The following is a 23,008-nucleotide window of genomic DNA, read 5'->3' as shown; positions in this document are numbered from 1 at the left end:
CGTAAATTTCCCGCTTTGGACATTGCAAGCATCCCTAGACATCCTAATCATGTCGCGGGAAGGATGCTAGGTGGGATGCCCGTGTTTGATGGTGATCCACTCTCCACAATTAACCACGTAGAAAGAATTAATGCACATTGTTACATAGTATTTTGTCACACCTCCCGCACTTCCGTGTGACATATCCTGAATTGCTCGAAACATGATCATCATGTAGTGTACTCATTCAGATATGCAACTGAAATCCTCCCTAAAACACTGATTGGAAAATGCCTTGAGCTTCCCTTTAAGGAAATAGCTCTTAAACCCTGATTTGAGAATCATCGCTCTTATGAGACTAAAAACCGTGATGGTTGCCTGTTGCACTATACCAGACCTGCAATGGCATCGCTTTGTTTTCTTGTACACCCGCAATGATCCCAAAAAGGATATTTTCCCAAAAAGGATGAGAAGCTTTGTGATCTAGAAGCTTCCAGAGTGTTGATTTGGGGTAGCATCGGATGTGCTCTAACCATGAAAATCGGTGGAGAGGTTAAAGCACATGAGATCTCCAAGACCCAGAAAGGGTTTGGGCAGAATCTAACTGGTTTGGGAGATATTAAAATAATTAATATTTTTAATGGAGTTCCTAAGTCTAAACTTTAGGAAAAATAAAATATTAATGGGTATTAATATAAAACTACGTTAGAATGGTCCAAAAGTCATGGATCAAGCCAAATCTAATCTTAGCCGTTGGTTAGATATTTAATCTCGGTCATTGATGGACCAACGGAAAAGTATAAGAGGAGGCTTGAGAGTCAGTTGGAGAACACACCAAGAGACATCAAGAACTCAATTTTTTGGGGCAAGGTTTGCTAAGGAAATTGAGTGAGTGATTTGAGTTGTAGCTGAGGGGCAGTGAATACATAGCAGAGAGGCAGAGTTAGTACCAGGAGGATCAGCACAAAGCCGGCAGAGGGACGTAGAGCCAACTAGAGGCCACGCAGAGGCAACCAAGAGCTGCGCGGAGCCAAAGAGGGCCAGCATGTGAGACGCAGAGGGTCCAAGGGCTGACGCAGAGGCTCCAAAAGCTAACGCAGAGCCCAGAGACGCTGACGCTGGGCCAGAGAGGCTGACGCAAGGCCTAGAGGCAGAGCTGGGAGGATTTCGTGGTATAGACTGAGAACTGGAGAGCCGGATAGGGTGGCGCAGTCCCTATCAGTGTGACACAAAGCAGCAAAGGTTACATTGTTGCTGTGGGATCGTTCATCCGGTGATTTAGCTGGAATATCTGTCTCCGACTAAGAGGTACTACTGTCGAGGGCATTCTCTATTTGGCGAGCCATTTCTGGCACCCAGGTTGTATTCTGAAACTGCATAATAATAAAACCCTTTGAACCGCTGCACCGGTTTTCCCACATTGGGTTTTTCCAGGGGCATTAGTCCAAAAACAACAGTGTCACTTGTGTGCTTGTTTACTTTCAATTGATGATTTGTATGTGTTGATATTGTACTTGTATTTATTTTCAGTATTTACATGGTAAATAACTTGTTAAGTAATTGAACAAGTAGGAAGAAATAAATCAGATAGTACAGGAAGAATTTCTAACGGGTTAAACTTAGAAATTCCAACATGGTATTAGAGCGTGGTTGCAGATCACAAGATAACTGAAGGCATCAGCTGAGCAGAGCAGTAGCAGCAGAAAACAATTGTCCCGAGTGACAGAAGTTGTTCCTAGCAGAAAGCAGCAAGGAAGGGGTGACGCAGAGTGCCTGCATCATCAGTTCGAGCCAGGAGGAGGATCAACGCAGTGGCAGAGAGGAGCAGACCTAACCTACGCAGTGCCCGGTCATCTTTCTCAACCAGGAAGGATTGACGTTGTGGCCAGGAGGTGCAGATTTTGCCGGTGTCGGGATTGCGCAGAGCCTAGAGGCTCAGTTCTTCAAGTTGCTGAGGTATAGGGGGTTGTGGATAATTTGCGAAGCGAAGCTGGTGGGGTACTGTGGTCAGAACAATACCTAACAGGGCAAGACCAAGGAGGAGGGATTTCCAGAAAGGAAATCGAGACTCAGAGGGAGTCGAACCGAGGACTTCCAAGAGGGAAGTAAAGAGACTCAGAGGAGTCGGAAGAAGTGCAACAAGATGGGAGTGAATGGACTGAGAGATCAGGATAGACTGGACGGAGCTTCCAACTTCGTAGTCTGGAAGGCTAGGATCTTGTTCATTCTAAACAGGTATCGCATCAAGCACTTCGCCTTGAAAACGATAGCGATCCCAGTTGACCGAGCTGAAAATGAGAAGTATGAGGAGGCAATGACCAGGCAAAGTGCATCATCCTTGATGTGGTCAAGGATCATGTGGTGTTGCATATTGTCGAGAAGGACACGACAAATGAGATGTGGGAGACCCTGAAGAAATTGTACCAACATACTTCTGTGCAGAGGAAGATGTTACTTGAAAATCAGATGTGGTCATACCAAATGCAGAAGGGAGAGAAGACAAATGTCTTCCTCGGTGGATTGAAGGAGATCCGTGATCAGCTAACTTGCATAGGGGCCACACCGGATCAGGTACTGATGGTGAGGAACGCATTGAACGCAATCTCAGAGGATTGGGAGGTATTTGTCCAGAGCATACTGAGCAGGTCGAGCCTTCCAGATTGGGAGGAACTGTGGGCGGCTCTTCACCAAGAAGAGATCAGACGGGTGACCAAGGCGGGGAGTAGCGGAAAAGGGATCAGAATCAAAAATGAGGAAGAAGCAGATGTGGCTCTCGCATCTGCGGGAAAGCAGGACAAGAGAAAGAAGAAGGACCTCTCCAAGGTCAAATGCTTCCACTATGGAAAACTAGGTCACTAGGTGATCCAAGGTCTTCAACAAAGGAAATCGAGATAGCATCAAAACGAAGTAGGCCATCTTCTTTGTCTCTCTTTTCAATTGTAACTAAAGAAAGTGTCTGGTAGATTGTCACTTCGATTGTTAGACCACTCATTGGGCTAGAGGGATCGTCTCTGTCCGCAGAGAGGATTTACCTAGACAACAAAATGGCGACTCCACTGAGGAGGCAATAACCCTTTCCATCCATTCCTCCAATCAAATCCTTTGACTAGTTAGACCAACCGTCGATTTTTCGACTTGTTTGCATCAATCTAGGTTTATACCATCACTGGTTATTGCCTTAGAGTGCTAAGTCTGGATTGTTTCTTGGAATCTTTTTGGTTTTTCCCATATTCCTTGTTCATCGCAGGTTTAGCTCTAATAGTTGCGATGCCATCGAGAGTTTTTCCTTGTACAGTCGCGATGGAAAAAAAAATTCTTCACTATTTGGTCGCGCTGAAATCAGCATCCCTTTTGCTATACAAAGTAGTGATGATGACCCCAACCATCGCGGGTTTGGGTATGCAAAGTAGCGATGATAACTTGGGTATATAAAGTAGCGATGATCTTTGAATGTGAGAATTTTTAAGTTTTCTTCCTTAGAATCCAATGTGTCTTGACCCCTAAGGTCTTTTCCCATCCTATATGTTTGGATTTGTCAGTTTTTGATTGATTGTCTTGATTAATTTGCAAAATTTGTCTCATTGGCTTCAAAATGAGATCTTACTGAGTTCTAGGGTTTCTGGTCAATTGGTCATCACTTGTTGCTTGTTGGTGTCATTGAGATGTTTGTTTCGCTAATTGATTGAGTGTTGTTTTCTGTGGAATCATTGAAGACATCATTTTGCATTTGTTTTAGCTTTTATTTCAAAATTTACTTTTCATGAAAATGCATTAGATTAGTTGCATTGAAAAGTTCTTTTTTGAGATTCATCATTGAAAATAGATCACATTTTTCAATGTTTGAAAGCTAAAGATTGTATTAAGTGCATCAAATCATTCGAAATGAAAAGAAAAGCATAATTCATATAAATGCATCTTAGTAAAGTCAAAATCGTTTTGCTTTCGAAAAAGTTGCATTCAGGATAGTGAAAAGTTAAAATCATTTTTACTTTTGGCATTGCATTTGGAAGACGAAAATGAAAGTCAGTGGAAGGCATTTTTGCGTGATGCATTAGTGTCTCTGAAATGACCATTAAGGGAGGATGTTAGCATTATCTTGTTGCAATGGTCATCTAGACTATAGACTTAGGCATATTAATAAAGTTACTTATTGACTTTAGTTTAAATCATACTTGAGTGCTGCATTAATGACTGTAATATTTAATTCAATAATTACGGTTCAGCACCTAGGGATTACACACTTAGGGTTTTTCCATATATTTATTATAAAAGGATTTGTGCTCTCTTCATTTCATAATCGAAGAAGTATTTCTCTCTTCCAAGTACTCTTGTATTCTTAGTTTCTTTGTGTATAGAAAAAATAAATAGACGACTTTTTAGAAGATTGATATATAAGAGCCAAAAAAAAATCAATTAAATGATTGAACACAATTATAGAAGAAAAGGCTCTCCACGTCCCTGAAGATCTTATATCCATGAAAATCAAAAGCCTTAAGAATAGGATTCATCCACTTTTACTCGAGAACTTAATATTAATAATTGTATATAGGTTACAGCTTTCAAAATATTTACTCCATTTTATAACTAGGCCATACAGTTTGAATATTTTCTTGTATCTCTTGCCCCTTAATTAGGTTTCAATTAAGTGACTGCATTCAAAATGTATCAATTGAGATATGTGGTTTGCAAAGAAACTATTTTTACAACATAGAGGGAAATAACAAACGTCAACATGTGCCAACCACTTTATGCAATTAAGTGAATAGTTTACACTCTCTAAATCATTGCTGATACCAATATATCTTCTAACAACCACTATGCATAGAATATAGAGTTAGATGCAATGTCCCAGGGGAAGAAAAAAAATGCAGTGTACATGAAGGAGGTACCCGATCAATTCTATTATCTAATAAAAACCTGATTAATGGTATTTAATAGTTTAGAGTTGCTTTAAATATTCTGACTCCATTATTTTCTGGTAAAAGAGAATAAATAATAAATATAGGGTTTCAAATGAAGTTACCTGCACGATATGGATTCAAGGTTCGTAGCTGAACAGCTTGGTATGATTTGAAGTTGCAGAACATGTGAATGCTAGTCACTATGGCAAAAGAGGCCACCAATAATGGTCCTGATGAACCAGCATAGTTTGATAAACCAATACCAAAAATAATTCCAAGAGATTTGCTCACCATGCCTTGAGCTTCACCCTTAGCTATTACCTGCCAGCAGAAATAAAATAAAGAAAAAAAAAATTGAAGCACTAACAGTGGATTACAAAAACCCTTTAATGAGCTAAACAAATGACCCTCTATCATTATATGAAATCTAAACAATAGATCATATACTTTACGAAACATACAATATTTCAGATGATCAAGATACATCACACTCAGACATCATTTAGAAATCCATTACAAAATTGTAAACTACTCTCCTTGCTTAACAGGAAGTTGTGAGTATCTCCATATAAAGAACCAATACAGCCCTTCACTGGTTTTAAGCAAACAGCCATCCAAAATTGACAAATGTACAGTGTCAAACTACATGAAAATTCACCTCTGCAAAGTTACGTTGAGCAGCAAATCCAGCATAAAAGCAGCTCCTTGTGGCAGCCTGTCCAATTGGAAAGAATGTAATCTCTATCAATGAAAACATTAATAATAAAATTGAAAGAGACAGGGCAAGTGCTAAAACAAATTTAAATGGTAAAGAAAAACATAAACTGAAATGGAAGTCGTCGTTAAAAACCCTATTACTTCTCACTTTCTCACCAACCTGCCAAAGTCCCAATCACAAAAACCACAACTCAAGCATAGCTTGGGAAGGCCACCCACTGTCACCACAGTGGCTCTTTCCCTTTAGGTTTTCTTTTTTCCACCACAAGGGGGGCTTCCCTAACGTAGGATTACTAGAGGACAACTAGGCTCAAGGTGAATATGAAGAGTTAGCCATACTGAAACAAATACATTGTAGTAAAGAAATAAAATGGGGTGATCAAGGACAAGGGATTAGTGGCTATCAAATGTTCAGCAAATGGAGTCAAGACATACCAATCTAAAAGGGGAAGTATGGTGAATAATTTAAGAAGGAAAAGGCTACTAACAGCATGCGAAAATCTGCCTTGATAATGCTGAAAATAACTAAAGAAATTGTTAATTTTTAGAGCTAGATTATTCTCTGCTGTAGATAATTGCTTTTTCAAACTTTTTCATCATTTACACATTGCATTCACCCCATAACATCATATCATCATTATCAATTCTGTAGAAGAACAAGAAACATCAATAATGCAGCAGAACAGTTAAGAACAACAGAAGAAAAGCATACATGATAAAAACACCAGGATTTAGGTCAGAGAGTTAATTTTCCACTGTTCTATGCTTAGTACAATCACTTAGGCCAATTTTTTTTTCAATTAGCAATCAAATATAATCTCGCAATGATAAACAGCAATTGTAGATAGAACAGTAAATGCAATGTACAATATAAGAAAATCAAGAGCAATAACAAGAGACACAAGATTTGATCAAAGATCAGGATAAAACCCCACAAGGGGGAAAACCCTTTCAAATTCTTCTTCTATTAGATTGTCATCAAATGTTCAGCAGAGAGATTACAGTGTTCCAATTCATCAAACAAGAGTCATAGTCAAACCTTTGACTATCCAATCAAACCAACCAATCCATATCCAAAAGATGAGCCCAATAGTCAAATCTGGTCAACAAGTCAAATCTGCAATTGTGGTCAAAGTCAACGGCAGCGGCAGTAGTGCCAAATGGTCAACAGTCAACATGCCTCGAAAAGAGCTCAGTCAACTGTCAAAAAATGCAGCCTTAAATGCTGCTCAAAGTGCAGTCAAAACAATCCCAAAAAAGTCCTCCAAAATTGGTCAAAGTCAAAGTCAAAGTCTGTTGAAACACTAGTTGCAGATCTGCAGTCAACCAAGGTCAAAGTGCCCAGAAAAGTTCGTCCTCCTTGCCAAAGAACTCGGCCTCCAAAACAGACACAAAATGCCAAGTCAAATTCCTCCCAAACACCAAAAAGTCAACATTGGTCAAAGGCTGGTCAAAGACAGATTTCGGCCCAATTAAAAAGACTCTCTCCTTTTCGCACGTGTGGAAAAAGACCTGCAATTTCAGTAGCCGAACCTCCAAAGAGAAGAAGATTTGTGTGATGATGCCTCCAAATGACGTGACATGAGGTCTATTTATATGTGTCCAAGGACGTCAAATTTCCATGCCCATAAACTTTTGTGCACTTGTGGGTTTTCCATCAAAAATTAACCTTTTTTCCTCGGCCAAATTAAATTCTTCCAAGGGCAAAGAGGTCTTCTCTAGATGAGGAAGGTTGTCAAAAGGAGGGAATTTGTCCCTGAGCTACCAAATTAACAGAGCCCAAGTCAAAACCCCACAAGGGGGAAAACCCGATTAGCATCTTCTTCTATTAGATATTCATCAAATGTTTAGCTGAGATACAAGGTACAATGAGACACATCAATCATATTAGGCCACCATGGACCAACCAAGGATCATACATGATCCTTATATATATACATCACTGCACTGTCATACCATGCCATGTATATCACAGTCACATGAGCTGCCATACATCCCTCTGTCCATATACTGGCACTATCATACTGATTCGAAGTCATTGTCATCATTAGGTCACTTCCATATCAAGGGTTACAAACATACTAGGTTTCTGCCATATCATTGTCATTGTCATTCATCATTGTCGTCAAAGTCATTGTGCACTGTCACTGTCACTGTCATTGTGACTGTCACTGTCACTGTCACTCATCACTATCATCAAAGTCACTGCCATCAAGGTTATTGCCATATCACTGTTGTCGCAACCACTATCATATCATTGCTAGCAAGGTTACTGCTATATCACTGTCATATAGGGTTATTGTCAACCATCATACAAGTAGTTTAACTGTCATATGACAAGGTACTGTCATAACAAAGATTACTGTCATGTTAATGTCACTGCCATATCCATGTCAAGGTCATGCATCAAGGTTATTTGCCATGTCAAGGGTCACTAATATATATAGTTACTGCCATACCATTGATATTACAACGTTGCCACATGATATCACATTGTTATATATTGCAATCGTTGTTATATATCAAACCACAGATGTGTGAGCATCTATGTAATGTTGAGCCCCTCAAAGTATATGAGATCGAGAGCCTCAGAGTTATTAGAGTGAGATTCTCTAAATATTACTGCAAAAGATGTGATGCCATTGTTATAAATGTGATGACACTGTAGTGTGGTGCCACTGTAATAGATGCAATGACATTGTATATAGTTATATGCGATGACACTGTGCAAGCCACAATAAACGAATGTCAGCCTCAGTCAACGGACCATGCCAGCCTCAGCAACAGACCATGCCAGCCTCAGTCAGCAGACCAATACGAGCCTCATTCAACAAACCAATACGAGCCTCAATAAATGAACCAATAAGAGCCTCAGTCAATGAACCAATAAAAGAATGTGATGATGCCATAGAGCATTATAATATAGAGCGAGACCACAGATGTGATGCCATACGAATCATAGATAATGTAAACCATAGATAAGAGCCACTGTGAGCCATAGATACGAGTCGCACAAATTATATGAGCCATAGTAATAACAATATGAACCACACATAGTAGAACCACTGTAACAATCACATGCAATCCACAGAACTTTAATGCAAGCCTCACTGTATGAGTATATAGAGAATGCAAGTAGAAAGATGTGTATCGAACTTCAGAAACAAACATATGAACCATAACGAAGGTATATTGAGCCACAGAGATATGTATCGAACCTCAGAGTCAAGTATGCCCTGCTTGAATGTACATCGATAGGGTATTTATAGTTGTTTCTGAATGTGAAAGGACACGACCTGTAGAGGAAGGCTGACATAAGCATTACGAAGCCAACTTTGTAGCTTATGGAGGGAATTACTTAAATTCAAACTTTGCTCATAATAATATTTAAATATATTTTTCCATGTGCCTTAATGAGTGCTTGTCCCAAATTGATTTGCCCCATTAATTAATAATGATAATAATAATAATTTCCTTTGTCCAATTTGAGTTCTTTTTTGGGGAAGAAATAGGTTTTTCCTTGGGGTAGTTGGGTTTCCCTTTGGGGAAATTCATCCCGACGCTGCCAAATTTCAACAGAAATAAGTCTTGGCAATCCCTATCGATGCCACTCTTGAACAAAATTATGAAGTTTGTTGTCCTACTATGAAATATTACTTCCAACAATAATTTATTTGTTAGGATATGTTCAAAAATACAGCAGATAAAGGAAATAAGAGAGAGAACAAACTCAACAATATTTTTATTGAAAAGGCAAATGTCCCATTACAAGGCCTTCACGATAAGTCTTTTACAAGAAATGTCTAATCAATCGACAACATTTTAAAAGCATGAAAACTTTAAGCATCACATATGTGTTAAACTTTCAAGGCCAGATCTAATTTAATATTCACAGCAATATTTATACCCATAAATTATTTAACGCAATATATTAATTTTTTGAATTGTTGAATAAAAAATACGCTGGTATTTAACAATTAAAATTTACAGCAGAAGCACAAGTGAAAAATCAATCACATACAGCAGAAATTTTACCATCCAGATATTTCCTTCATTAATTTGCTCAAGAAAATTAAGGGTTGTCTTAGCAGGGAAAATGACCCACAGAGAAATGTCAAAGGATCTTAGCTCAAGTGGTTTGGTGAACAATTTGTTTCCCCAACTACGTGGGTTCAAATCTCTGGAGACATGTTGTAACTGGTATGTTTGTGGCATTAGGAAATAGTTGTATCTGGTGTAATAATGATGGTCGATCCTTCGAAGTTACCAATTCTCCAAAAATTCTTGTTCTGGTTTAAAGAAAACAAATGTCCCATGGAGAAATACAGAGTTTATACAGCAAAATGGAACCTGGAAATCTCGGCTCCCTGGAAGTTTCAGCCCTCTGGAAACTTGGGCTCCTGCAAATTTTCAGCTCCTAGAAATATCAGCTTCTCCAACCTACAATTCGGCCTCTTCTCTACTAGCCATGTACAGCCTGCACATTGGAAAAATGTCTTGCCCTCCACCTAAGCCACATGGCCCCCTATGCAAGACTCTAAACCAAGTTTTGGCCTCCCTGCGAATTCGGCCTCCTCTCTCCAATATCTTGACCCCTTCAAGTTTATCTCATCAGAATTTCCTTGCTGCAACATTTCCTTCTCTTTACCCTTGAGTCTTTCCCTCTCCACGTGAGAAAATCGTTTTCTCAATGATTCAACGTGTTTTTCTCCTCCTTTAGACTCTCTTTTATAATTATCATTGAGCCAAAACCCTAACTCTCAATCTCCAAAGTGATTGATGGCTAGACTTAAATCCTAACCCACTCAGATCAACAATAGAGATTAGATCTAATTCACTAAAGTGATTAAATCACTTTCCCTTAGAAAGCTTTAGCCCAATAGCCAACATTAATTAATTAATTAATCAATGTGCTTTTTCCTAAGTCAGATTCAGTGTTATAACGACCAAACCTGACCGGCCAGTCCAGACTGGTCCGACCATTTTGAGGCGAAAACTAGTTCGAACCGGTGACTTGAATCGTTTTTGTCTGGTTCGGTTCGGTAAAGTCACGTAGAACGCAGCAAGTGTGCCTTGTTTTGATTTTTTCTTTTAATGTATGTCATAGTTGGGAACCAGCCCACAATAGGTGCCTAATATTCAAGCATATGGCCCTACTATTGCTATGCACTTCATGGTAATGTTAAATTATTAAAGTAAAAGGATGAAAATCCTTTTACTTAAATTTTTAACATTACCATGAAATGATTCGAGATCTTTGAGCGTGGTTTTGACCTCATTGGATTTCATATGGAGAAAGTAGAATTTTAGATGTCACTCAATATCCAGCAGGCTTAACAGTTTTCCAGGATTTCAGGATTGGGGTGATTGCAATGCTACATTAGATTTTCTTATGTACGAGGGTACAGAACTAGTATTTAATCAAGAGCACCAAGCCCTCTATGTTCCTTGACATTAGTGGCATTGGTTGTTGGACTCCTCTGTCATGATCCTACTAAATAAAACACCCATCACTCAAATAAAACAAAATCTTGAGTTGACATGCTATGATTTTCTATCTTATTTTAATGCCTAGAGGGTGATATTGATGACGAAGATCCCAATATAGGCAATGATTTTGATGATATGTAGGTATTTGTTGTAGCATAATTTTTTTTGTATGTTAGAGGTCATGTGGAGCTTGTTTGCTGATGTATTTTCGGTTTAGAGATGGATTGCACTCTGTGCTATTTTGGTTATGTGCACCCTTACACACTATATAAATGAGAACTTTTGCTTATTTTTGTATAAATGGTTTATATTCATATGGATGCACATGAATATATATATGTTTTTCTTTAAAATTTGAACATTTTATGTGTTTTTGGTTGGCCGGTTTTTTAGTCCGGTTTTTTTACAGGTTTTCGTACGATTCTGACCAGTTCCCAGTCTAGGGGGTCTACAGGTTCAATGATCAGTCAAGTTCTGATAACTATGGTTAGAATTAGGAAAGAAATCATAAAAGTCACTTCCACAACATGAGAAAGTAACTAGAGAGTCTTTGGACAACTTCCACATGCTTGACACTTAACTTATGCAGAAGCACCTATCTGAGCTATGTCATCAACACTCACTCCTAGCAAGGAAGATATTCTACACCGCCCCTAGCTTATCCCTATAGAAGACAAATATCCCCTTCACTAGAGGCTTGGTGTGAATGTCTGCAACCTACTCATCTATGGAAATGTACTAAAGCTTCACATTCCCCTTTGAACCCTGTCTTGGATGAAATCATACATGATCTCTATATGCTTGGACCTGTCATGAAACACTGGATTCTCCGAGAGGTTGATGCAACTTTGATTATTGCAGTGAATCACTATGGGATCCACTCGAACCAAATAACCCTACGAGCACTTTATGAAGCCAAATGGCCTCACAACTTTCCAAACACAATGCCATGTATTCGGCCTTTTCTAAACTAAGTGCAATGAAAGACTGCTTCCTACTAAATCACAAAATCATTGTTGAGCCAAAGCTAAAGAAACACCCTAAGGTATTTTTCCTGTCCACTGCACTCCTAGCCCAATCTAACTCTATGTAGCCCTACAATTGCACTCCACCACCCCTGACATACCTTAGCCCATACTCCATTGTACCTTATAGACACCTGAGCACATGCTTCACTGCAACCCAATGCACCCTCCTTGGCTCCACAATAAACTGGCTTAGGGTAGTCACAGCAAGGCATATATTTGGCCTCGTGTTGACTAAATACATCAAAGAACCAATCAATTTCCTATACAATGTGGGATCCACCAACTTTGACTCAGAATCATTCAGCTTCTTCAAGTCGGTAATCATGGGTGTAAACATAGCCCTGCAATCCACCATCCTGAATCTCCTAAAGATATCAACTGCATATTTTCCCTATCCCAGGAAAATCTAACTTGTCTACTACCACACCTCTAATCCCAAGAAATAGTGCATCATGGCAATGTCCTTCATCTCAAACTCCAAAGCAAGATATCGCTTACACATCTATGAGCTTCTCTGACCCTGTGAGAAAGAGGTGATCCACATAGAGAACCAAGATGAGTGGATCATCACCAGCTATTACACAATACAGTTTAGGATCCACTTCACTCTTGGTGAAGCCCATGCCTAGTAGATAATCATCGATCCTCGAGTACCATGCCCTTGGTGCCTGCTTGAGTTTGTATAGTGCCTTCTTCAACCTACATATATGAGAATCTCTCTCATGCATTCAAAACCCTGAGGTTGCTGAATGTACACCTCCTCCTCAATCACTCCATTGAAGAAGGTTGTCTTCACATCCATCTAATGTATCCTCCACCCCATCTCTAAAGCAATAGATATAACAACCCTGATAGGAGTATAACCGGAAACAGGAGTGAATGTCTCCTCATAATCCACTCCCTCCCCTAGGAAAAGCTTCTCGCCACGAACCTCATCTTGTACTTTCCACTAATCCCATCTGTAGCATGCATGATCGTGTAGATCCATTTGGAGCCAACAATTGATTTCCCCTTTGGCCTGGGCACAATGTCCCACACATCGTTCTTCATGATGAAATAATACTCCACCATGTCATCCCTCCAAACCTGCAAGTTTGCAACCTCCTAAAAACTGGAAGGCTCAAAATCATTGATGTCACTCACAACAGTCATATAGTTGGAAAACTCATGTGGTGATTTGCTCTCCTTGAAGTCCTCTTAGCAGCGTCCACATGCTCTTGAGCATCTTTCAATGTTTGCTCAAACCATCTTGGCCTCCTCCTAACAGAACTAGAAGGAACCTCCAACTCCAACTCCTGATCTGAAGACTGAGTCAGAGTTATTGGTGGTGTTGGTCTCTCCTCGATCTTAAGAGCCTCTTGCTCCTTATCCACTGTCACTACTAGAAGGGGTCCATGTGACTTCCTAAAGGCTCGGCTCTCCTCAAACTTGACATCCCTCCTCACCATAATCTTCCCTTGCGATGGAATATACACTTTATATGCCTTTGAAGTCTTGTTGTAACCCTTAAAGATGCACTTTTTTGTTGACGGCTCTATCGTCGTCCTCTTCTTTCAAGGTACATGGATATAAACTGGACAACCAAATATGCAGAAATGACCCAGCTCCGATTTCAGTCCTGTGAATGCCTCCTTAGGAGTCTTGTCCTCCAAGACCTTATGAGGACTCTTGTTTCAAATGTATATTGTCATGTTGCATGCTTCTACCCAAAGGAACATGGGCGGATCGTAATGATGGATCATAGCATTAGTAGCTCCAACAATGGCCTTGTTCTTTCTCTCTAGAACCCCATTATGTTGAGGGTTGTATGGTATTGTTAGTTCCTTCTTGATTCCTACCTCCTTGCAAAAATTCTTAAAATTGTTGAAGGTATACTCACCTCCATTGTTTGCTCTTAGGACCTTGATATTCCTCCCAGTCTGGCTCTCCCCGAGAGCCTTAAACTCTCAAAACCGACTGAAGACCTCATCCTTGGTCTTCATTAAGTAAATCTATAGAGAAATCATCTATGAAGGTCATGTAGTAACTATAACCCCTCAAATACAACAATGACATAGGACCACACACATCTTAATGCACTAGATCGAAATCCCCTTGAATCCGATATCACTGCTTCGAAAAGCAATCTTCGTATACTTGCCAAGTGCATATCCCTTGCACACACCTTTCTGCTCTACATTGAACTCTAGAAGCTTGGTGACAATCTCACTCAGTATTGGTAAAGCCCTATGATGCAAGTAACCCATCCTCCAGTGCCATAACTCACACTAGTTGTCACTCTCACGAACCAGAGCACATACAAGTTGGACTTGCAACATGTACAAGTTACCCTCTCTCCTCCCAGTGACACTCCCTACACTTGGATTATTAGTTCTCAGTATGACAAGTACATGTCCATCTCGGAAATAAAACTTGTATCGCTTGTCCTCCACAGCTGGGACAAATAGAAGGTTCTTTGTTAGCCTTGGAACATAGAGCACATTTGTCACCTCCAAAGGTTTTCTAGACTCTAGCTGAAACGGAATAGTCCCAATACAATCTACTGTACACCTAGCATTGTTCCCAAGCTCCACATGTAGTTTCGAGTCTCCCTCTAAAATGTTGATGAACAACTCTTGTGATCTCATCATATGACAAGAAGCACCACTATCCACAAACCATGCACACTTGAATATGGTGCCAAAAAGATAATACACCAACAAGAACTCCTTTTCAAACTTGGTGGCAAACTCATTGATCTATGAATCTGCTAAAGTTGCAATTTGTGCCTTCCCTTTGCCCTTCTTCTTGTTTGGACATTGACCTGCATAATGACCAAATTTATGACATGCAACGCATTTTACTTTGCTCGTGTCTTTCTTCTTTTCAGCTCTTGAAGTAGCCTCTCCTCCAGAATTCTTCTTGGCCTTTCCCTTGCCCTTCCTTGCTTGACTAGCAAGGACAAGGTTTTCATCATCACCCTTGTGTTGGCCACCTTGTAGAGATTCCTCTCGAATCTCCTCTTCGATGAAATCATCCCACAGACTCTCCCAATCAGGTAGGTTTGCACGTGCCACAATACCTTGAACGAAGGGAGCCCATGGCTTAGTGAAGCCATTCAAGGTCGTCCTCACCAATTTTTGATCTAACATAGCCTCCCCAACTGCAGCCAACTCATCATGACCTTGTGAAATCCTAGTAAGATAAGATGCTAGGATATATGATCTAGACATCTTGGGGCCCCTAAGCTTCTCCCTTAGCACCATGTTCCTATTCTAGTTGTCACTCTGATATAACTTCGTCAAAGCCTACCACATGTCTGTGGCAATCTTCTTTCTAGAAAGACGAGGGATCACATGATCCTTCACTGTATCCATATTTATCCCTCTGGCTTTCACATCCTTCTTGTTATGGAAGGCAAGTAGGGCAGGATCAGTAGGATGGGTGACTTGTTGATTTGCAAACTCCAAAATCCCATTCTCCAGCAACACCAATGTTATCCTCTCCTTCCAAGGACTGTAGTTGGATGCACCCTCCAATTGATATTCAAAACTCAATCTGATTGTAGCCATCCTTCCAACCTCCAAATCAAATACTCAACCCAAATAAATATTACTTCTGAGAAATTATTCTGCTGTAAACCTGTGATAAATCGATATTCCAACCCCTTGGACTTTATTGCTCTGATACCATGTCAAATTTTCAACACCATTTCTGATTGAATAGCCCTAGCAATATTTATACCTAAAAACTATTTAACCAGTAAATTGATTTTGAATTGTTGAATAAAAAATACAATGTTATCTTAACAATTAAAATGTTCAGCAAAAGCATAAGTGAAAAATCCATCACACACGGCAGAAGATTTACCCTCCAAATATTTCCTTCATTAATTTACTTAATGAAAATAAAGGCCCCCATGATAAGGAAAATTGTACTAAATTGGATCTTCTCTCTCTGTTGAACATTTGATATTTATTAATAAGAAGGATTGGTTGGGTTTTCCCCTTGTAGGGTTTTGCCCTGTAATTAACCTAAATCTCTGTGTTCATTGTCTTGGCTTGTCTTCTTGTGCATATTGTTGATGTTCTATATAAAATTACTGTCAATGATGATCTAAAGTAAATACTAAGTGATTATTGAGTTTATAGTGATTGCTATTGGAATCTGAAGTGGAATTGTTATTGGGCTAATAAGACATTGAAGTAATTGTTGCAAGCATAGAACATACCATAAAAATTAACATGGTATCAGAGATAAGGTGAAGACAAGCCCAAGGAAAAAGTAAGCAATCATTGTTGGAATACTTGTTGTTGGACAAGGACTATTGGGACAAGTCTCCATGACTGCTACCTCTTATTTCAAGACTGAGGATAAGCTCAATGACAAATCACATTATCATGCTTGGAAGATGACACTTTATTTGACCTTGGAAGAACATGAAGTGTTGGATTATGTGAAAGGGAAGGTAGTAGAGCCTCCTTCAAATGCACCTATTGTTGCTAGAACAAAGTATAGAAAAGGTGAGGTCAAAGCTAAGAAAATCTTAGTTGACTCCATTCAAAAGCATCTAATTTCTTATATTTTTGATCTGGGAACTTCCAAGGAAAAGTATGATAAGTTGATTAGGATGTTCAAAGTCAACAATGCAAATCAAATCCTCTTTCTAAAGAACAAGTTGAGGAATATCAAAATGGACAAAGGGGAGTCTATACAAGCATACTTTATGAGAATAACTCAAGTAAAGAATGATTTGCTTTCTATTGAAGAAGCTATTGATGATAGGGAACTCACCCTTATTGCACTTGGATGACTTACAAGGCCATGGGAAACATTCATCACCACCATTCTCAATAATGACAGGATACCAAGTTTTGATGTGTTATTGGCTAGATGCACTCAAGAGGAAACAAGAAGGATGGAAAGAGATAAGACTTTCAATGGAAATGAACAAACTGCCTTCTATGCTCATGCTAAAGTAAGGAATGATGTTGGTCCATCAAATTCAAGAAGGCAAGGTTAAGGATATAAGAAAGGATTGAAAAGAAAAGGCAAAGGAAGATGCTTCAATTGCAACAATTTTGGACACTATGCCAAAGAATGTCCTAACAAGAAGAATTCTCCAAAGGACAACAACATCAATCAAAGGAATAATAAGTCTAACAACAACAAAAAAGAGGAATGCTCCTCCTGCTCGAGAAGGAAATAATTGACCTCCCAAGAGGACAAGAACTGCCAGGTATGATAAAAATAATGTTGTTGAAAAACAAGATGAGTACTATCTCATTTCTGCTTTATCCGTTGCCTCTCCTCCGAACACCCTGGATCACTGGTTAATTGACAGTGGAGCCTCAAGGCATTTCACTGGATATAAGGAGGTTCTCTTAAATTTAGTTGAGAGGAAAACTAATCTAAATATTATTCTTGGAGATAATGCCACCTACCCCGTGAAAGGGATAGGAATTGTTTCTCTTCATTTAAACTATGGTCAAACCATACATCCTCAACATGTTGTGTATGTGTCAGATTTGAAGAAGAATTTGGTGTCTATTTCTGTGATGGAAGACAAAGGCTTCAAGTTAGTTTTCATTGATGGAAAGGAACATGCATGGAATAAGAACTTTAAAGATGTTTCTACTCTTGGGTTCAAGATTGATGGTCTTTATCAAGTTGGTGGAAGTCCTTTGGGAGCTTTGGCAAATGACACCTCTATTCAATGTGAGCTATGGCACCAAAGATTTGCTCACTTACATTACAAAGCCTTACCTAGTGTAAGGAAGATGGTTACAAGGATGCCCAAGTTTCATATGAATCATGAAGGAGTTTGTCAAGGTTGTGCAGTTGGAAAACATATAAAGGGACCATTCCCTTCTAGTGAGAGCAAGACGACTAATATTCTTCAATTGATCCATTCTGACATGGCCAATCCTTTGCCCGTGACTTCATTGGGAGGATACTTATACTATATGATGTTTGTGGATGACTTCTCCCGCAAGACATGGATTTATTTCTTGAGGAAGAAGGATGAAGAATTTAGATGGTTCCGTTCTTTCAAAGCTTTAGTGGAGAATTATACAAGAAAGAAGATCAAGACATTGAGAGTTGATAATGGAACCAAGTATGAATCTAATGAATTCAATGACTTTTGCAGAGAGGCAAGTATTAAGAGGAAGACCATCGTTCCATATAATCCGCAACAAAATGGGGTTGTCGAAAGAAAGAATTGAACAATTATGGAAGCCACATGTGCCATGCTTCATGATCAAGATCTACCAAAGTTTTTATGGGGAGAAACTGCAAACACTATTGTGTACATTCAAAATAGGAGTCCTCATCAAAGCTTGGATTTCAAGACACCTGAAGAAGTCTTCACTGGTAAGAAACCCGATGTTGCTCATTTTAGAATCTTTTGTTGTCTTGTATATTTTCATGTACCAAAGGAGGAAAGGAACAAGTTGGAAGCCTCCAGGAAGAAAGGTGTATTTGTTGGATATAGTGAAGATTCAAAGGCATATCGAATTTATGTACCCGATCAAAGAGATGTGGAAGTAAGTGGAGATGTTAATTTTCATGAAGACATTGCCCTCAGAAAAGCAAGGGATCTCCCTATTACAAGGAAGGATGATGATGCTAAAAGACAAGAAGAACCTCTGATGGATGAACCCATGCCCGATGTTGTTGGACCGATTGGTCCACTTGATCCACCTCCTTGTGATCCCTCTACCTCAAAGAAAAGATCTCTATGGCTCCATGATACACTTCAAGATGTTGAAAATCATATTGCCCCAAGAGGAACATTTCAAGAAAGTAAGAAGCCCACTAGGTATCAAGGATACTTGCCTGCCATGAGTACCATCATTCAAACCGAACCTTGCACTTTCGAAGAAGCTGTGAATCACTAGTTATGGAAAGATGTTATGGCTAAGGAATATGAGTCAATCATGAAGAACAATGTTTAAGAAGTGGTGCCTAGACCCAATGACAAGTCTGTGGTCACTTCAAAATAGAACTACAACATTAAACATGGAGTCGATGGAAGCGCTGAAAAATACAAGGCAAGGTTCGTGGCTCATGGCTTTTCTCAAAAGGAAGGAGTTTACTATGATGAGATATTTGCACCAGTTGTTCGATACACCACTATACAATCCATAGTTTCTCTTGTTGCAAATCAAGGATGGAGCCTACATCAAATGGATGTCAAGACCGCATTCTTACATGGCTCAATTAAGAAAGAAGTCTACTTCGAACAACCTCAGGGGTTTGAAAAGCAGGATAAAAGGACGCATGCATGTAAGTTGAAAAAATTTACTCTATGGGTTAAAGCAAGCCCCTAGGGCTTGGTATGAGAGGATTGATAGCTATCTCATGAAGCTAGGATTTACAAGGAGCTATGTTGATCCGAACTTATACTTCAAGGTTGAAAAGGACATGCCACTTATTTTGGTCTTATATGTTGATGATCTATTTCTGACTAGTGCAGACCCTCTCATTTATCAATGTAAGAGGGAGTTGACTTCTGAATTCGAGATGGACCTAGGATTGATGCATTACTTCCTAGGCTTAGAGGTCTGGCAAAATCTAGGTGAGATTTTCCTTTCTCAAGGAAAATATATTGTGAAGTTATTAGAAAGATGTGGCATGGTGGAATGCAAATCAGTGACTACACCGATGGAACTAAATTTCAAGAAGCTATGTGGAAGTGTTGTTGGTCCGAATTTGGCAAATCCTACTGAATATAGACAACTTGTGGGAGCTTTGATGTTTTTGGCGAACACACGACCAGACATATGCTTTGTTATTAATACATTGAGTCAATTTATGGTTGAGCCTCAACATATACATTGGGTTGTTGCAAAGAATCATCTAAGATATATTCATGATACTATCAAGTATGGACTGAGATACACTACGGGGATCTAAGACTGCATGGATATACTGATGCCGACTGGGCTGGCAGTGTGGTGCATAAAAAAAGCACTTCAGGGTGTTGCTTCTCCTTGGGGTCCGCTTCAATTTCATGGATGAGCCAGAAACAAAAATTTGTTGCACTAAGTACCGTTGAGGCTGAATATATTGCAGCTAGTATGGCTTGTTGTGAAGCCATTTGGTTGAGCAAGTGTTACCCACTATTTTATGGGTAATATCCCTAGTAGAATTTTTTTTCTCCAGGATGGTCCTCAGCCGACAACTACCAACCACCAGCTAGCTCATTGTGCCATTTCTCTGCCACTTAACCTAGCCATGTGGTCCCTCACCCATCTTCCATGATCGTATGTTTGAAGTTGGGTCTCCCGAACCTAAAAGATATGCCTTGTCATTTCGTAATTGAGTATTGTAGTTTGCTTATCATGGACACTTCTGGGCATGGATTAATGGGGGAATTCGATCGAAAGAATGGGCTAGGTCTGTGCTCTTGTCCCCTAGACCCCTCTTAAATATTAACCTTGGATTCTAGTCCCGTGGGATCTCTTCTAAGTTGCACAAAACGCTGAAACGTCTAGAAGTTTCCGAAACAATATTAAATAACACATTACTTTCCAAGAAAAGAAAGAATGACATATATAAATGACATTTTAGAAGGAAATCCAAATTTATATTAACTCCAACAAATGATTACATGATGCAAATATCCAAAATTAGCCTTTATAAATAAGGCTTTACATCCAAGGCTCCAAAATCAACCTTTATATGTGAGGCTATATGTGCTAAAACTGAAATAAAACATGAGCTAAACACAATTATGGCTACATTAACATATCATTACTAATAAAACTCTTGATCCTCATCAACAAAGATAGAACAAGATGTTGAAGAAAGTATAACTAGGTTCGGTCTTCATAATGATTTGATCTTTGAAAATGATGTAATAAAAGAAAATAAATTTATTTTGCATGCCTTGTTGCATGGGTTTCATGAGCAAGAAGTGTCATAGGTCAAAGACTTCTTCTTCATGTCTTTAGGATTTATTAATAACGTCAAAGAGTCAAGTCATGTATGAAGCAGCTCTTCTTGGGCCTATATTTAATGTATACTACTCTATAAAATGTGTAGAATCCCTCCAAAGACCAAGCACAATCCTCCAGCTACAAGCACAATGAAGTCTACAAGCAAAACGAGAAGGAGATCATCATGTCGGCCTCAAAATTAATTAAATAGCAAAAACGGCAATCACATCGGCTCAATAATTAGACATGTCGGTTCACTCATTGAAGTCGGCTCAAATATGGAGACAAACCACTGTAAATACCTCATCAAGGTATCAGCAAAATGTAGACACGCAACTCACATTTCTCTGAAATTTTCGGATGGGTATATAGGCTAAGATCCGCATTACAGGAAGGCAGTTGTTTAGGGTTTCGGATGGAGAGATATTACTATGCTATTCGGATGGGTATAAGGTCTAAGGTTTGCATAAAAGGAGGACAGAACAGTGGTGATTACAGTGAGTAATCACAGTATCAAATCCTCGCAGATCCCTGAGATCTCTACTCTTTCGAATGGTATCACAGAAGTACAGTCTCGACATGATTGTGATAAGAAAGATCTCGAGAAATCACAGTGTTCTCCTCAGTGGTAGTTTGATGATATTGATCTCGGTGAAGGTTGAAATCACAGTCATAGTTTCGGTGATGAAGATGAACCCAAGAATCCCATTGTAGCACAAACAGTCTCGGCATTCTAGATACAGTCAAGATCTCAGTACAAGTATGAGGAGTCCAGTATGCACTTTGTCTGATGAACACAGTCATGACCTCGGCATAATGAGGATGTAAGGTCATGATCCTAATCAATGTCTCGGTGATGATGCAACTATGATCTCAGTACAGCGAAGTGGATCTATAGAGAAACAGTCATGCCTTTCAGTGGATCTAAGTGCAGCTCTCAATCATGCATATGAAGATCTCATTGTCATGATGAAGACCTCGGTGAAGGTACAACAGTGATGTTGCAACAGTGATAAAGATCAGGATGGTGCAGCAATGATGACCTCAGTGGTGCAGCGAAGATAATGATCTCAAGCAGTGACAAGGAAGGGGATTGGTGTCTTAGTCTTGGAGTGGCTAAATAGGTCAAGGGTCATGGTCTTGGTTTTCGTCAATGGGAATTTCTATAAGAAGATTTTTTCTGAGTGTTTTCCTCTCCAAGAGGGAGAGGTTTTGGCCCTAGCAGAAAGCCAAATATCTTGTGTTCTTGTCTCTTTGTTTTTATAGCATTTTGATGAAGCAAACACACATACCAATAATAATAAGAAGATCAAGCTAAGATAAAATTGCAAAAGAACTTCACAAATTGTTATCATGCTAAGAAGACTCTCATTAATTTTGACTGCCCTAGATTCTTCAACATAAGATGCTTGATAAATAGAAGAGGCAATTCTACTAGTACTTCCAGTTGCACTTGCACCACCACTAGCACAAATATCAAGAGCAAAAAGAGAGAGCTCTAAATCTGGACATTTGGGTGTTAGAAGGGGCCCACGCCCTTCTTCACCCCTTGAGCTGGTCGAAAAAGGTAGAAAAAAATTAATTTCTCCTTTTTGCTGCCCGAAACGCCGCCAGCCGTACCATATGGCATTTCGAAATAGTGAAACGTCGTACAGTACGGCCAACAGCGTTTTGGCCGTGTTTCGAAGCATCCTCGATACCGGTACACCACCTTTTTAGGCGTTGCCTACAACATAGGATCTCTTTTACTGACCATTTGGCTTTAGGGATGGTATTTCACAGGAAACCCTAATTTTGGTTGTGTGGTCCTATGACCTTATCCACATATATTACCCCCCTTTCCACTCATTATTACCCCATTCATCATTTCTCCCACCTGGGTCCACATTCCTCCACTAGATCCACATAGGGCTGGCTCACCCCTTCCCCTTGCCCACACCGTGGATCAGGCGTGGAATGATGCCCCAGA

The 23,008-nt window shown here is 39.5% G+C and overlaps 1 protein-coding gene across 2 annotated transcripts in view; it reads right to left on the bottom strand.

Annotated features, from left to right (window-relative positions):
* Window positions 1–23,008, bottom strand: part of RUS1 (root UVB sensitive-like protein (Protein of unknown function, DUF647)) — a 268,404-nt gene that overhangs the window by 134,866 nt on the left and 110,530 nt on the right. For both annotated transcript variants that reach the window (XM_089460590.1, XM_089460589.1), the window contains exons 4-5: window positions 5,539–5,595; window positions 5,003–5,201 (exon numbers count right to left, since the gene is read on the bottom strand). In XM_089460590.1, the coding sequence (XP_089316716.1) occupies window positions 5,003–5,201; window positions 5,539–5,595 (256 nt within the window). The remainder of the gene's footprint in view (window positions 1–5,002; window positions 5,202–5,538; window positions 5,596–23,008) is intronic.

This window comes from Pinus tabuliformis, chromosome 7 (genome assembly GCF_031772625.1).
Source record: "Pinus tabuliformis cultivar Carrire ecotype Pingquan chromosome 7, CPIR1, whole genome shotgun sequence".
NCBI lineage: Eukaryota > Viridiplantae > Streptophyta > Pinopsida > Pinales > Pinaceae > Pinus > Pinus tabuliformis.
The sequence above is the reverse complement of the archived record's forward strand: the minus strand, read 5'-3'. Positions and strand labels throughout refer to the sequence as shown.